Raw genomic sequence first — 16,567 nt, 5'->3', positions numbered from 1 at the left:
CTGATCTTTATGATTTCTTTCCTTCTACTGACTTCGGGTTTTCTTTGTTTTTCTTTCTCTAGTTGCTTTAGATGTAGGGTTAAATTGTTTATTTGAGATTTTTCTCGTTTCTTGAGGTGAGATTGAATTGCTATAAACTTCCCTCTTACTTAGAACTGCTTTTGCTGCGTTCCAGAGGTTTTGGGTCGTCGCGTTTTCGTTGTCATTTGTTTCTATGTATTTTTTTATTTCTTCTTTGATTTCTTCAGTGATCTCTTGGTTATTTAGTAGCGCACTGTTTAGCCTCCATGTATTTGTTTTTTTTTTTTTTTTTTTTCATGTATTTGTTTTTTACAGTTTTTTTCCTGTAATTGATTTCCAATCTCATAGTGTTGTGGTCAGAAAAGATGCTTGATATGATTTCAATTTTCTTAAATTTTCTGAGGCTTGATTTGTGACCCAAGATGTGATCTATTCTGGAGAATGTTCCATGTGCACTTGAGAAGAAAGTGTATTCTGCCACTTTTGGGTGGAATGTTCTATGAATACCAATTAGATCTATTGGGTCTACTGTGTCATTTAAAGCTTGTGTTTCCTTATTTGTTTTCTGTCTGGATGTAAGTGGGATGTTAAAGTCCCCCACTATCATTGTATTACTGTCGATTTCCCCTTTCATGGTTGTTAGCCTTTGCCTTATGTATTGAGGTGCTCCTATGTTGGGTGCATAAACATTTATAATTGTTATATCTTCTTCTTGGATTGATCCTTTGATCATTATGTAGTGTCCTTCCTTATATCTTGTAACAATCTTTATTTTAAAGTCTATTTTATCTGATATGAGTATTGCTACTCCAGCTTTCTTTTGATTTCCATTTGCATGGAATATCTTTTTCCATCCCTTCACTTTCAGTCTGTATGTGTCCCTAGGTCTGAAGTGGGTCTCTTGTAGACAGCATATATATGGGTCTTGTTTTTGTATCCATTCAGCCAGTCTGTGTCTTTTGGTTGGGGCATTTAATCCATTTACGTTCAAGGTTATTATCGATATGTATGTTCCTATTACCATTTTCTTAATTGTTTTGGGTTTGTTTTTGTGGGTCTTTTTCTTCTCTTGTGTCTCCCGCCTAGAGAAGTTTCTTTAGCATTTGTTGTAAAGCTGGTTTGGTGGTGCTGAATTCTCTTAGCTTTTGTTTGTCTGAAAAGCTTTTGACTTCTCCCGTTGAATCTGAATGAGATCCTTGCTGGGTAATCTTGGTTGTAGGTTTTTCTCTTTCATCACTTTAAGTATATCCTGCCACTCCCTTCTGGCCTGCCGAGTTTCCACTGAAAAATCAGCTTACAAACTTATGGGGATTCCTTTGTATGTTATTTTTTGTTTTTTCCCTTGCTGCTTTTAATATCTTTTCTTTGCATTTAATTTTTGTTAGCTTGATTAATATGTGTCTTGGTGTGTTTTTCCTAGTGTTTATCCTGTATGGGACTCTCTGTGCTTCCTGGACTTGGGTGACTATTTCCTTTCCCTTGTTAGGGAAGTTTTCCACTGTAATCTCTTCAAATATTTTCTCAGACCCTTTTTTTTTTCTCTTGTTTCTCTGGGACCCCTATAATTAGAATCTTGGTGCATTTAATGTTGTCCCAGAGGTCTCTGAGAGTGTCTTCAATTCTTTTCATTCTTTTTCTTTATTCTGCTCCTTGGCAGATATTTCCACCATTTTGTCTTCCAGCTCACTTTTTCATTCTTCTGCCTCAGTTATTCTGTTATTGATTCTTTCTAGTGTATTTTTCATTTCAGTTATTGTGTTGTTCATCTCTGTTTTTTCTTTAGTTCTTCTAGATCTTCTAGAAATGTTAAACATTTCTTGTATTTTCTGAATCCGTACCTCCATTGTATTTCTGAGATTCTGGATCATCTTTACTATCATTACTCTGAATTCTTTTTCAGGTAGATTGCCTAGTTCTTCTTCATATATTTGGTTTTGTAGGTTTTTACCTTGCTCCTTCATCTGTGACATATATTTTGCCATCTAATTTTTTTTTCTTTTTTTTTATGAGTGGAATTGTGTTCCTGTCTTATTGGTTGTTTGGCCTGAGGCTTCCAACACTGCAGTTTGTAGGCTGTTGGGTAGAGCTGGGTCTTGGTGCTGAGATGAGGACCTCCAGGAGACCTCACTCTGAAAAATATTCCCTGGTGTCTGAGGTTCTCTGTTAGTCCAGTGGTTTGGACTTGAAGCTCCCACCTCAGGAACTTCAGCCTGACCCCTGGTTCATGAACCAAGATCCTGCAAGCTGGGCAGGGCGGCAAAAAAAAAAAAAAAAAAAAAGGAGAACAATAACAAAGTAAAAAATAAAATTAGACTAGGAAAGTAACCACTATCTTAGAAAAAATATAAAAATAAAAGTATAAATGAAACGACAACCAGAAGGTAAAACAGAACCACAATAGTAAAAAGGAGGAGGAGAAAAAACAGAAAAAAGGTGGAAAAGGCCTTGGCTGTGGAGGGCGGGGCATAAGCAGGGGTGAGGTTTTGGCAGTGGGTGGGGCCTATGTTTATTAGCCACAGGGCTGGAAAAGGCAGGGGTGGGGTGGGGTAGGGATTAGGCTCAATAGAACAGAAGGGGCCCAGGCATGCCTCCCACCTCTGGTCTCAGAGGGTGGGGGACCCCACCTGGGAGCCCAGCAGGCTTCCTGGGCTCGAGTGGGTGGGACAAATGCCCTCCACTCCTCTCCTGCTCCTCCTGTCCTGGAGGGTTTCTCCCACCTGCCTCTCCTGATCTCTCTCCCAGCCTCCCTTTTATGCCCCCAGGACCAACCCAGCCCAGAGGGGACCTCTGAGGGCATAGGACCCGGCTAGAGAGAGCCGGGCAGACTTCCCTGGCCAATTGGGCAGTGGAAATGCTGAGCCCCCTCCCCCCTGATCCGAGCCCCTGAGGGTCCCTCCAGGCATGGGAACCCCTCCCCCATCTCAGCCACCCATCAAGGGCGCCGGTCCTGTCCAGACTCCACTTCTCCTCCCCCCTCAGTCCCCCAATGTCCTACCAGTTTGCTTGGGGGTTCTTTCCACCTTCTTGGGCGTTGGGGTCTCCCTCCAGTGTCTGGCAGGCACCCTAGTTGTGGGGAGACATGAACTCTGCATCTTCCCACACCACCATCTTGACTCCTCCAAGATTAAGTCCCTCCAGTTTCTTACTTGCCTGACATTCCATTCAAATTAGAGGATAATAAGGCAACAAGTGAGTTGCAGAATATAAAACCTAGTGCTATTAGTATAGTCATAAAGTTATGGTCTGAAATATTGATGATATGGCATTGCATTGACACATCCAACTGCAAAGCCCCAGAGGCAAAGCAAACAAAATGTCTGGAGAGAGGAGGAAATCCATGGTCCCTGAACATTCTCTGGGAAGTTCTGATGGGTCATCTTCTTCCTTTATCCCTCATCACCTGGCCCAAAACTTCCTGCCAGGAATGATTGTCTCCTTTAAGGTAGGATATTTCACCACCTTCACTATCCCTTCTGTGAGTTTTTCTTCAAGCTCAGAGCATGTCACTCCCCATGTTCAAAAGCCTTCAATGATTCCCTACTATCTATACTTTTCATCTTTATGGTTATTCTCAATGTATGTCTATTGTTCTCAAACTTGAGAGAGCAAAAGAATCACCTGGGGAAACTAATTTTAAAAGTAGACTAAGTCCCAATCCCAGACATTTTGACTCAGTAACTCTGGATGAGGACCTAAAAATGTGCATTTTAATAGCCTCTCCCTGGTAATTCCAATGCAAGTGGTCCACAGAATGCATGTTGACCAAAGAGTGGCATAAAAGTCACATTCCTTGCCTGGCTTTCAGGACCCTTTGAAATTTGATTCCCACTTGCTTAGCCAACAGTACCCCTCCCTCACCCTCATCCCACCCCTACCAGGCCCCCTACAGCCTAACCCTAGTGGTTAAGACTAAACCAGTTGATAAGCATACTTTAAACTGTGCAATTTCTGAATATTTGCTGGAACTCCTCACACTCCTTGGAAAGACAAAATTACCTCTCTTGTCCCTTTTCCCACGTGCCCTAGTATCTCACAGAGTTGTTCAAAATATAGGTTGCCACGCATTAGTAGGTTGTGACCAGCTTTTTATTTAAATTTGTAATTACTAGAATAGAATGTACTAGAAAACATTGTAACATTTGTTTCAGTTAATTATACATAAACATACATATGTATGTATTGTGCCAGGATATAAAATGTATTTCTTACTGTGGGTTGTAGTAAAACACCACCACCAACAGCAACAACATTGAAAGCCACAGCTATAGCACTCACCCAATTTGCCTCTCATTAGAGCCTTCTGTTTCTCCATTTTTGTGAACCTTTGGAGAATAATAAATAAAGCCACTCTTATCCCTCTAGGATCCATCATGGTATTTTGTGCTCAATACATGTTAACTGAATTGATTTGACTGCATGATCACAATCATGACTCTTCTGTGTTTAACTATTTCAGATCAGGAATCCTTTTTTAGGGTGTAGGGTTGGGGCTATTCCTTTCAAAAATTGCTTCTTTGTGAGACAGTGAGCTTTGGAGCATTGCCAGGGGAAGTGCCCCCTCATCTTGGCCAGAGGGAAAGGATAACATTTTCCAAGGCAATGAGGTTGCTTGGTGCAACCTATTTCCCTTGGAAATTCTGGAGTGTGGTCTGAGGAATGGAGTGGGTGGCTCTCCGGACAGACACGCCCCAGTGGAAGGAAACCCTAAGGGAAGGTGGCTACTTGAGCCTTCTAGGTATGAGCATGTGTTGAACAAGCATTACTCAATAAACAAGCCACTGTGCTGAGTGCTTAAGAGCCCAAGAAGTCTTTGGCATGGGCGACAGACTGAACTACTTGTGGATTGCTTTTCTTAAGCCTGTACAGTGTGTCAAGTGGCAACAGAACAAGCCAAGGTTGTTTGAATGTAAATCATCTTACACTCTGCTTGCTTCTCACGTGTATGTTAACTGCACATCTCCTTTAGCTGTGCATTTGGGACCTCTTCTCTACAGCAAAGTCCCTGGCTTTGAAGAATTCCGTACAGAAGAGGAGTAAAGACACAAACTTTCAGAAACAATTTCCAGATCATATCCCTTGAACAGGATGCACAGGGAGCTAGTAGGTCAGTAAGTCCAGCAAAGGGGGATGTTGCCAGGGCAGGCATGCTGGATGTGGGGTGGAGCTGAGTTTCAAATGAAAAACTTGGGTAAGTGGAAAGTAAAGAGAGGACACTCTTTCTAAGATAGGGAGACGAAGGAACGTCTGGCTTATTGCAGCAGAGGATCTGTGACAGCCAAAGCCCATATGGAAATGATCCTAAGGAAGACTGGGGTGTAAAGGGCAAAGGGAAGAGAGGAGGGGCTATAGAATTTATTCAGATATCCAAAAGGTTTTGCTACAAGGCCTTCAATTTATTCTTGACCTCAGAATAAGATTTGGAAACTAGTGAAGTAATATCACTCTTTTGAAAAGCAAAGATGACACACGTTATAATGTTAGAAACTGACAATACTGAATGCTGGTGAGGATGTGGAGCAACAGGAACGCTCATTCATTGCTGGTGGGACTGCAAAATTGTACACCCACTTTGGAAGATAGTTAGGCAGTGTCTTACAAAGTTAAACATACTTTTACCGTATGTTCCAGCAATCACACTCCTTGATATTTACCTGAGTTGAAAATTTATGTCCACTCCAAAACCTGCACATGAATGTTATATCAGCTTTATTCATACATAATCAGTGAAAACTGGAAGCAACCAAGATGACCTTCCATTAGTGAATGAATAAACAAACTGTGTTATGTCCAGACAATGGACTATTATTCAGCAATAAAAAGAAATGAGTTATCAGGCCAGGAAAAGACATGGAGGAACCTTAAATATGAATTGCTAAGTGAAAGAAGCCAGTCTGAATAGGCTACATAGTGTGTGATTCCAACTATTTGGCATTTTGAAAAAGACAAAACTATAGAGATAGTAAAAAGATCAATGGTTACCAGCGGTTGGAAGGAGGGAGAGAGATGAATAGGTAGAGAGCACAGTGGATTTTGAGCGTGGAGAAACTATTCTCTATGAAACCAACGTGGACACATGTCATTATGTATTTGTCAAAACCCGCAAAACCATACAACACAAAGAGTGAATTTCAATGTAAACTATGTCCTATAGTTAATAACAATGTGTCAATACAGGCCTATCAAACGTAACAATTATACCCGGCTAATGCAAGATAGTAATAACAGGGGAAATAGGGTGCGTGGGGGGGGGGAGGTCGGAAGATGGGGGGACTGAATACGTAGAACTCTATGTACTATCTGCTTAATTATTCTGTAAATCTAAAACTGTGCTAAAAAAAAATAAAGTTTATTAATTACTTTTTAAAAAAAACTTTAAGAGATTTCACATCGAAAGAAAAAAAGGAGGCAAATGTGGTGAGAATTAAAATTTTTAAGAGAGCCAGCAGGGTGATCCTGGAAGCTTGCTTGTAAACTACACGGCCAGTTTTGCTACCCAAGCCCCTGTTCCCTTACAGAATCCCTCACCTACACAGTAAATCCACGCCACCTTCCCTCAGCTGTAGTAGCTCAGGACCTGTTGGATTTGTACAACGAACCGCCTTAGAAGAAAGACAGAACCAAAATCTTTATCACTTCTTAGTTTGCTAAATTGTCTCATGAAAATGAAATTGGGCTTGTCTGGTAAATTTGAAAAAGCAACATCATGACTTTTTTTCAGCAGAAAAAAAAGGCTTTTCTCTGGCCGAACTTTTCTCAACCAACTGTAATGTTGGTTTTCTGGTCTGATTGTTAATTCTCCCTAATTATGTAGAAGGCCCTTTAAATTTGTTTTGGTGATTTTCCTCTTCTGAGTAACTCCATGAGGCAGTCAGCCCACCTTTCATATTATAAGAAGGCTTCTTCTTTTTTCTTTTTAGAAAATGACTCCTTCACTTCGGAATAATTTCTGCTTGTGATCATAATGGTTAATTCCAATCAGTTGCTCTATTGGCTTTGAGTGAGGTGCTTGTTTTAAATCTCTCTAAGCTAGTCCAGCACTGGACCTTTAAACCTGGATTAATCCCCTTGACTTCTAAATCCTTTTGCTTTGGGGGCTGAAATCTGGTTCCAGAACCTTTTGAATCACCAATGTTTGCTTTGAAAGTTGGCACTTTCTATTTAAATGGCAAGAAAGATGGGAAATAAGCCTTACAGAGCTGAACGTATTGATTTCAATGATCACCTCTAATCCACACCTTTCCTCTTTATAATGTGAGGTTTTCTTCTCTTAATTAGAAAGAGCCAGAGATTATCTACACAAAACTGGAAGGTTTATTGTCATTGGTGGGATTGTGTCTCCTGTCCACGACTCCTATGGAAAACAGGTGGGTTCCTCCTTTGCCCCTCTCCTCCCTAAACCCCTTCCTGACCCGATGGTTCCTCTGATGTAAAACTGCTCCACTGCCATCTCTGCCATCTACGATTCCTGGAAACGCAAAACACCCATTAGCAGGTGTCCTGCTTCCCATCTCTGGACCACAGTCAGACCTGAGCGAATGGGGGTTGGGCAGCAGCTGGGAGGAACAGCTGCCCGCGACCAGGCCCAGTCAGAACTCATCCATGCCGTGTGATTCGGCACGGATGCCAAACTGGGGGCTGGTAATGGGCTGGGCAATCTTTCCTGGGATTTTAGGAGAAAAAGGCCTATGCCTCCTATAATCTGATTTAAAATTCATTTCCCTGCCCCTCCCTCCCTCCCTGCCACACATCCCAGAAAATCTAGAAGCTCTCCCAGACCTCAATCTCCTCCCCCAGATACAACTTGGTGGGCTCTGGGGAAGTAACCCAGCCAGATGGACCTGGGAAACAAGGCAACACTCACCACGTTAAGTCTCCTCCCTGTGCTGGGTACACACTGGCTTCTTCGTCAGTGGAGGCTCACCTCTGACTCTGATGGGGGAGGAAAGTATACTGCACACACCCTCCATTCTTCCTCTCCCGCCCACCTTGCCACTGTACGCTTGTGTGTAGCAGGGGGACATGTGGAGGGGTCACACCTGCATTCTCTGTCAGCACTGAAAAATGCTGCGCTTTTATAATGGGCTGGCTTGGGATGGAGCCTTAGGGAGTCTGTGGGGACCAGAGTGAGCCTCCCAACGACTGCTCTGTTGCTTCCCAGGGCCTCGTGTCGAGCCGGCACCGTCTCATCATGTGTCAGCTGGCCGTCCAGAATTCCGACTGGATCAGGTAGGGCTGCCCTGATGATGCCAGAGGTGGGTGGCCCAGGGACACCCTGGGAATGGGCGGAAAAAAGAGTCCCCACAGGAGTGGGGAGGCCAGGGGAGAGAGTAACCCCATGCAGGCAATAATTACGTAAGCATTCTGGGGTGGCCTGATGACTTTATTTTTTAACCAAGCTATACAGCCTGGGAAACTAAAGAGGGAGCTTTTGGTGTTTCATCTGCTCTGGCACGTTTGGATTCAGGAGTATGCTCGGAGCTTCCACAAACATCACTGGGATTGGGGTGAGGCAGGGCCAGAGAATCCGAGATGCCTCTCCACTTCCATCCGTACTCACTTCCATGAGCTGTCACCACCTTTCAGGGAAGGTCCCCCGGCTTTGGCTATTTTCCATTCCTGTTCAGGCTTCCTAGGGCCCCGCGATGACAGTGGGACAGAGGGGCGGGATGGAGTGGGGGGGGCAGGTCCAAGCGCTCACGGCCTTTCCCGCAGACGGTCCCTGCACAGTCCTAAGATGGCAGACACCGTTATCCACTGTGCTTGCAGTGTAATTAAAGCAAACCTCCACTAATTATGCTAATTATGTCCCCCAAAGCTCCTACAGTTATAACTTGCATGAGAAGATGACGTTTTTTAAAAAAAATAACGATACACCATTTGTATTGTGATTTCCCCCAGTGGAAAAATAAGCAGCACCTAGAGGTTTCCAGGAAAGGAGAGAAATGAAGGGCCGCTGACCTCAGAATGAGGGATGCAGAGTTAGCGGAGAAGAGATGGGGCAGGTGGAAATGGGAGCAGTGAAGAAAAGCGACAATAATAATTAAATAGTGATCCGTGCCATTTGTGCGCAGTGATTTGTGTGAGAAGTGCATGCCCTTTACAGACTTTCTCACCGCCCCCCACCCCCGCCCCGAGACGGAGGTGAGGTTGGGAGACAGCTCAGGAGAAGTCAAGGAGTTTGAGAGGGAACAGCACATCTGTGGTCAAGTCAGGGTAGAGACGGAGCCTCTTAGCACGGCACCTCATGATCTCAGGGGAAAATGGGGTCCAGTGAGGGAAATACTGAACAGGAGACTGTTACTGCTTGTATGTGATTAGAAGATTCTGAAATAACTCCCTCATTCATTCAACAAATATTCGCTGAGCACTTACTGCCTGCCCTGCACTGCTCTAGGCACTGGGAAAATCAGAGTTCCGCGAACTGAGGTCACCAGAGAGGCTTGGAGCTAGCTCGAGAGATGGGGCGTGGGTGCGCAGAGTCCCTGGACATGGGGGAGCCTGTTTAGCTAGGTCAGGTGTCTGCCCATCTCAGGGGGGACGGTGGTCAGGGATCTGGGGGCTCAGGGCAAGCTGGGTCGCTCAGCGTTTTCAGTTCACAAGATCTCATCTCTGGGAACCTTAGGTGTGCTGTGAGGTGGGGCTAGGGAGCGAATGCTCAACTGCTAAGGACGTGTTTGAGGAACGTCCCAATGTAGCAGCTCATTAAGTTGGTAATTAAGCCCGAGCGCTGCATCCGTCAGGGGTTGGATCCCTGCTCACTTCACATCCCGTGGGCAGCAGGGGTTGGCCGGTCTGCGGGGCTGTGCCTTCCGGCCTGGCTGCCGTGCCCACCTGCATGCCCACAGGGCACCCCGCTGCACAGGGAGTCAGACGTGGGCAGATTCCCCAGTTCGGGTAACTGCAGTCGCCACTTGATGGGGGCCTGGCTCATTTCATTCTTATCACAGTCCTATAAGGTGCAGAGGAGAATTCCCATTTTGCAGGTAAGAATAAGAGCAAGACACTATACTAAGCACTTTGCATAGAAAACTCATTGAGCCCTTCTAATAACCCCGCAAGAGAGTTATTATTGTTATTCCCATTTTACAGATGGGAAAGTGAGCACCAAAACATCACATAACTTTCCCAAAGCCCCACAGTTGGGAAGGTCTGGTGCTGATATTAAACCTGGCCAGACCAGTACCAGCAACTGTTCATGTAAGCCTGTGTCAAACTCCTCTCATTTTACAGTGGGGAAACTGAGGCTCAGGAAGGTGTTTCAAGCCCATGTTTTACCTGATTCGAGGTCTAAGTACATGGTATGACCAGGTCTGCTAAGCTTTTTGAGCCATGTCATTGGAAGGAACCAATAAGCAAAGAGTGTGAGAATGGAAACCAAGGGAAACATCTTTCCTATTGTCAGGGTGGACCCGTGGGAGTGCTATCAGGACACCTGGCAGACAACCTGCAGCGTCCTCGAACACCATCGGGACCTCATGAAGGTAAGCTGGGCCAGGCTCAGGGTTGGGTGGACCCCGGAAGCCGGGCAGGCCAGGGAAAGGATGCTGCTGGCCTACTGACCTGGTTGTTTCCTGCTTCTCCGCCAGCGGTGGGGGAGACCAGGTTCCGATCAGCAGCAAGGAGGGCAGTGAATTAGGGACCCAGAGCAGCACCAGAGGCTTCTTCCTGCCTTGTCCCCCTCCTCGATATGACTTGGGGCAGTTTTCATCTTCTGGCAGTAAGTTCAAGGTGGGATTCAGGAGACCACAGCTGGAAAACTTCGGAAAGTGAGGAGAGAAGGGGAAGCGAGCAAAGAAAGGAGGAGAGAGGGGCGCTGGGCGGAGTTACAAGCAGCCGGGTCCTCCTGCCACACCTCCTGGGGACCCATTGGTCCTCTTACCCCAGCGTAGGCTGCCGTGACTGCCGTACTTCATACCCGCAGGCGGCGTACTGTCATGCACACTCATTCCTCCTCACAGGAGTCCACGGGCAGACGGTGTTCTCATCTCTGTTTTATTTGTGGGTAAAAGGAAGCACAGAGAGGTGAACCGGGGTATCTGAGGACACACAGTGACTGCCTAGTCCACGCAGATGGCTGCCCAGGGCTTGTGGCCGTGCGCAGTGACGAGGACCTGGTTGCTAGGTAAGCACGGGTTCCTCACCCGCCAGCAGCACCAGTCAGCGTGTGCAGAAAGCGCCCTTCACAGATCAATAGCAACCCATCGACTCCCACCGTGCGGGGGGGGGTGAAAAGCGGTGCCATCAATAGCAAGAAGCCTGACCCACCGAGACGAGACGCAATCCATCCTCCTTGCCTCCGCTGACCCGGATGCACAGCCCTCCCCAGCCCCAAACAAGGATCAGAATGGCGTCGTCCTGACACAGGGGGCGCCTCCATCGCATCTGTGTTTGCTGTCAGAGGGGCCTTTCAGAATCTTCTCCTTGGGGAGCCGCCAGCAGCCCCAATCCCCCCCCACTCTCCACCTGCTTTATTTGAACAGATGTGGACTTCTGGGGCTCCAGACCATCCAGGAAGCCAAGAGCAAGAGAAGTGGAGAGGACGAGTTGGCTGTTGCTTCATCTAATAAGCTTTTCCCCCATGGAATTGAAGAAAACCCGTCTCCTCTCTTTCTGCTTTCAGAACCCTTCACACACATCCCGAGTCTTTCCTGGTCCCTTTGGAAGGACTCTGACGTAGGGTGGCCCTGACTTGCTCCTCTGGGCTTGTCTCAGCAACGGCAGTAATAGAAGACATCCCATCTTACTGTATAAGGATGTATCCGTCAGGAGAGGCTAAGATTCACAGGCATCCTTTGAATCTCAGTGGCTTCACGCTGGGGGCCTGTGATCCTTCTGGTCACCCAGGAGCCTCAGGCTGCGTGACGGAAGGGAGGAATCAGGGACCCTGCAGGCACGCCGGAGCCCTGGCTCTACCAGCCAGAAAGCCTGGCTGCTCTTTTGCTGTCTAAATGTCTGGGCTTCCCTAGCCCTCCCTCTGTTACTCAGGCCCAGAAGCACGAGTCTGGGCCCGAGATGCTTGGCCAAGGACCCCCAGCTTGTTGCAGTGATGGTCACAGGCCGGCAAAGAATGCCAGTCACGATGGCCCCCTGCCTTGGAGCGGGAGCTTGGAGCTGCTTGTAACTCCCAGTCTCCCTGGTCCCAGCATCAGGCCGGTGTTCCTGGCCTGGAGAGTGGACCTGTTGGAGAGATAGACACGGGGCTTAATAGGTGATGCAAGGCTTTGCGCACGTGGGAGCCTGTGGAGGGCAGAGCGGGGCAGGTGGCCAGCACTTCTCTTCTCCAGCATAGAACAAGTCGAATGGGACTAATGATGCATGCAGCAAGAAGAAGAAAATCCTCAGCTACCAGACCCGTTATTTCATGAGAATGTGGCGTTTTCTTTTCTGGATGTGGAATCATAATAAAAAGGAGGCAAACTGTCCCTTCCACTCCACCAGCCGCAGCCGCACAGAGAATCCCACAAAGCAGGCTAAGAAAATCCTGTGGTCCCCGACCTCAGCTGGCTCCCAGATGCGGCTGCTTGCTGTCGTGACCATCGCCTGTCAGGAACATTACAGAAGTGACAGGTCACCCCACAAGACAAACGCCTGCCCTTCCAGGGCTCGGAAGTTCTCACGTTCTGCTCTGCCTGCACGGTGGTGTGTGGAAGATGCCTTTGGAGGGTCACCCCAATCCTGGGACTTGGTGTCCTCTGGCAGCAGGACTCAATAATCCAGAAAGGATGGTGGGCCAGGGATTGAGGGGAAGCTGGCTTTCAGGGAAGGGACCTTGAATAAGCAACAGCCCTATGAAGCTAAACAGATTGAAAATTCACCCTTTGTTTCTCTGTTGCCCAATAGCTCCACTCCCCGCGGGCAAGGGGGGTTGCCTCTGGGTCAGCTGTGAAGAATGCTGCGTTATCAGCTCTGTGTTTTCTGTAGCACTAGAGAGAAGCAGCAGGCCAGATAACACAGGACAATGGATAATACACATAGAATTTCCGTTTGGCTCTGGAATGTGTATTCACACTCTGAGCAGGCGCAAGAGTTCCCAGAACCCCGCCCCTCTTCCTGCAGCACAAACACATCCTGCTCTGCCTGGCACTGCTCCCCAGCTTGGCCCTGTCATTGGCATCTCTGGCCTGGAGAGGCGGCAGGTGGTGATAGCGCCTGGTGTTTGCACGGCCTTTCCCAAGCTTGCACAGCCCTTTTGCAGACGTGACCTCATTTGAGCCCCGTGAAGCAGGCAGGGAGGGCAGGCATGCGTGTTCCACAGAAGGTCACAACATGTACAAGGTTCCTGCCAGGTGCCAGATGCTCTAAAGGCGCTCTGTGTATGCTCGCTCCTGTAATCCTGCCGCAGCCCAGAAAGGTGGCTCTTTTGCCCCTCTATGTTAGGCTCTTGAGCTGAGGTTCAAGGGCAGGTAACTATCCAAGGTCACACAGCCAGAAGGCGGCAGAGCTCAAACCTGAACCCAGGTCTGTGAAACAACACAGCCCACGCGTTTCCCATCAAGCTCTCTCACCTCCTGCTAGCCTAGTGTGGTCACAGGGTGTGGCTGGGTCTAGAACCCACCTCCAGCCCTCTTTCTCAGTTCCGGGACACCTGACCATGATGGACAAGCAGATGAGCATTTGGAGATAACTGGGAAATGCTTTCAAAAGTCTCTTGGGCTAACGACACTGACTCTGCCCTTCTTCCTTCCCCCAGCGGGTGACCGGCTGCATCCTCTCCAATGTCAACACACCCTCCATGACGCCTGTGATTGGACAGCCCCAGAATGAGACCTCCCAGCCCATTTACCAGAACAGCAATGTGCCCACCAAGCCCACTGCAGGTAGGGGAACACCGGTGTAGAGCAGGGGCTCTCAAACTTCAGAATCGCCTGCAGGGCTTGTTAAAATCCAGATCGCTAAGCGCTGCCCCAGAATTTGATTCAGTGGGTCTGGAAGAAGGAAGAGAATTTGCATTTTTAAAAAGTCAATGCTGATGCTCTGGTCCAGGGACCATACTTTGAGAACTCTCAATGTAGGGCATCAGAGAGAAATAGTCACAGTGATAGAGACAGGAACAGAGACAGAGAGAGACAGGGGTGATGGTGTGCATTTTAATATAAATATGATTGCCTTAAGTGGGTATTAAAGACAAAAGGGAGCATTTTTCTCTGCCTTTTCTAAGGAGGTTGAGGATCTTGCCAAGGTCACACAGTAAGGAAGTAGCAGGGCCAGGAGTTAAACCCAGACAGTCTGCAGCCAGAGTCCCACACTCTTAGCCATCCCTTCACTGACAAAGAGCAGGGGTCCCCCAACATTTACCCAGCACCTAGTATTATATGCTTGCACGGTGCTCAGTGCTTTACACGGGTTCTCATTTAATGCGGTAATTCTGTGATATAGATATTATATTCCCATTTACAAAGAGAAAACTGAGCTCCAGAGAAGGTGAGTGATTTGCCTAAGGTCACACAGCTCAAAAGTAGAAGAGCCAGAATTCATATTCAGGACTGTCTGATTCCAAGGTCCATGTTCTTCCTAATATTTTCTTCCAGGCCAATTGCAAGAGACAGATCCTGGTATTACTTTTCAAGCCTAGAGACCATAATCTATTTGGTTATCAGTCTATCATAAATAGGGTAATTCACAAGGATGAGCCAGAATTTCATAGTTTGCATATAGCTACGTCTGGGGGCTCAGAAAACTTCTCTGGATTAGAGCTCAGAAAGATCACTGAAAACCAGATCCCTCTCAGCCAAAGTAGGATGTCTGATTATTCTAAACACCATCCGAAAGGGAAGGAAGGCCTTTGCCCAGCAGAAATTACTCCAAATGAGTTCTTTGCCACAGGCCGAGTCTCCGCGGATTTGGGTGTTACTGTTTAGTGTTGGGGGTGGCTGAGGAAATGCACATGATATTAAAAAAACGAAAAATGCAAACAGGGCACAGGCCCTTTAAATGTAGACTATGATCCAATTTATGTTACGTAGACATATCTGCATTAATACACATAATAAAAATGGAAGAAAATTAAAAATATATGCATACTTTAGTGGTGGTTATCTCTAGCGGTGGAATTATGGGTGCTTTCTATTTTCCTTTTTATATATATTCCTCTTCCATATTTCCCAATTTTTCAACAGTGTAATAACACGACCAGAAAATAGATTCCCATCTAGTGCTCAGAATGCTTGTGCCTTGGACTGGGAATGAGAAGGGGGAATTTGGGCTGTCATATTTCTGTTCTTTCTTTCCACCCTCCTACTGCCTCCATGACCCAACCCCTGCCCCTCCAGGGCAGCCCCACTGTTTACAGTGGCCCAAATGTGGGACTGACGCGAGTGTGAGTTGTGAGTGGTTCTCTCCGTCTGTCCCTGTCTGTCTTGCTGTCTCTCCCATAGCCAAGATCCTGGGAAAGGTGGGAGAAAGCCTAAGCCGGATCTGCTGTGTCCGCCCACCGGTGGAGCGCTTCACCTTTGTGGGTAAGGGAGCAAGGACCTTCTTTACCAATCCCGCCTCTTTTCTTTCCCTCCTCCCTTTGTTCATTCACCAGACAAGCCCCAGCACCTGCCGTGGGATGAGTATTTATAGAGCAAAAATTGGGAGAGAAGAGAGGATGTCACCAGGCCTGCAGGGCCAAGGTGTGATGGGAGCCCAGAGGCGCGATCATCCTGGCTCAGGGATCCTGGAGACCTTCCCCACTCCTCTCCCCTCCTTGGGCTGTTCCGGTCCTTCCCTCTATAGGATGTGTCCACCCGCCTGAGAGTTCTCGGAGGCCCAGCATCCTCCCTCAGGTCCTCCCAGCTCTGGCAGTGTCAGTACTCCTGCTGAGAGGCTAAGAACACACGAGCCCTTTCCTTAATTTTCTCCATTTTTTGGCTGCTCCCCTAAGGACTCAGCATAGATGAGACTAGCTGCCTCTGGGGCTCTTCCTCCTACAAACCCCAAATTCGACTCTGCAGAAGAGCTGAAGGTCTAGCCCCCATTCCTTTGACTCTTTGGGGCTGACTTCTGCCATTTCTCAGATTTCCAACCTTGAATAGGAACTAAGAGGGATGGTTGAGGAGGCAGGGGGCCAGGGTGGCATCTCCATGGTGCTCTGCACACCGTGTGCCCCATGTGGGCGTGCACACTCAGAGCACATGGTAAAGCCTCTGTCTTTCACATCTTTCCCGGCCTCTCCATCCTGCCACGTGAAAAATCTCAGCGTACTCAGTTTTGCTTGTTCTTTGAACCAGAACGCTGAACGAGAGAGGGCCACCTCCGTGTGACGCTACAAGCTGTCACCCTAGGTTCAAGGAAGTTGCTCCTGTGGCCAGCCTCCCCTAAATACAGAAGGAAACAAAAGGCCCTCGGCATGAGCACGAGTGTGTCCGTCATTGGCAACCCAGCTGGGCTGTCCAATTCTGAAAGTCCCAGAACAGTGAATCCTGCCGCTGGAGCCTGAGGAGTTGCTCCCTCTCCATTTACGCTACTCAGATGTCCCTACTCCCACCCAGTCACCCCTCCCTACTCCCACCCAGTCACCCCACCCCGGGTCCTCCCTCCGAGTACAGAACGCGCATCAGGTACC

At 47.5% G+C, this 16,567-nt stretch overlaps 1 protein-coding gene across 1 annotated transcript in view; it reads left to right on the top strand.

The window, feature by feature from the left end:
• NMNAT2 (nicotinamide nucleotide adenylyltransferase 2) overlaps positions 1-16,567 on the top strand; it is a 207,897-nt gene that overhangs the window by 162,677 nt on the left and 28,653 nt on the right. Inside the window, exons 5-9 of the mRNA XM_036850828.1 lie at positions 7,297-7,385; positions 8,180-8,247; positions 10,424-10,502; positions 13,712-13,838; positions 15,396-15,476. Of these exons, the coding sequence (XP_036706723.1) occupies positions 7,297-7,385; positions 8,180-8,247; positions 10,424-10,502; positions 13,712-13,838; positions 15,396-15,476 (444 nt within the window). The remainder of the gene's footprint in view (positions 1-7,296; positions 7,386-8,179; positions 8,248-10,423; positions 10,503-13,711; positions 13,839-15,395; positions 15,477-16,567) is intronic.

The sequence above is a fragment of the Balaenoptera musculus genome, chromosome 1, assembly GCF_009873245.2.
Source record: "Balaenoptera musculus isolate JJ_BM4_2016_0621 chromosome 1, mBalMus1.pri.v3, whole genome shotgun sequence".
NCBI lineage: Eukaryota > Metazoa > Chordata > Mammalia > Artiodactyla > Balaenopteridae > Balaenoptera > Balaenoptera musculus.
Note: the sequence above shows the minus strand (reverse complement) of the source record. Positions and strands in the feature narration are given on the sequence as shown.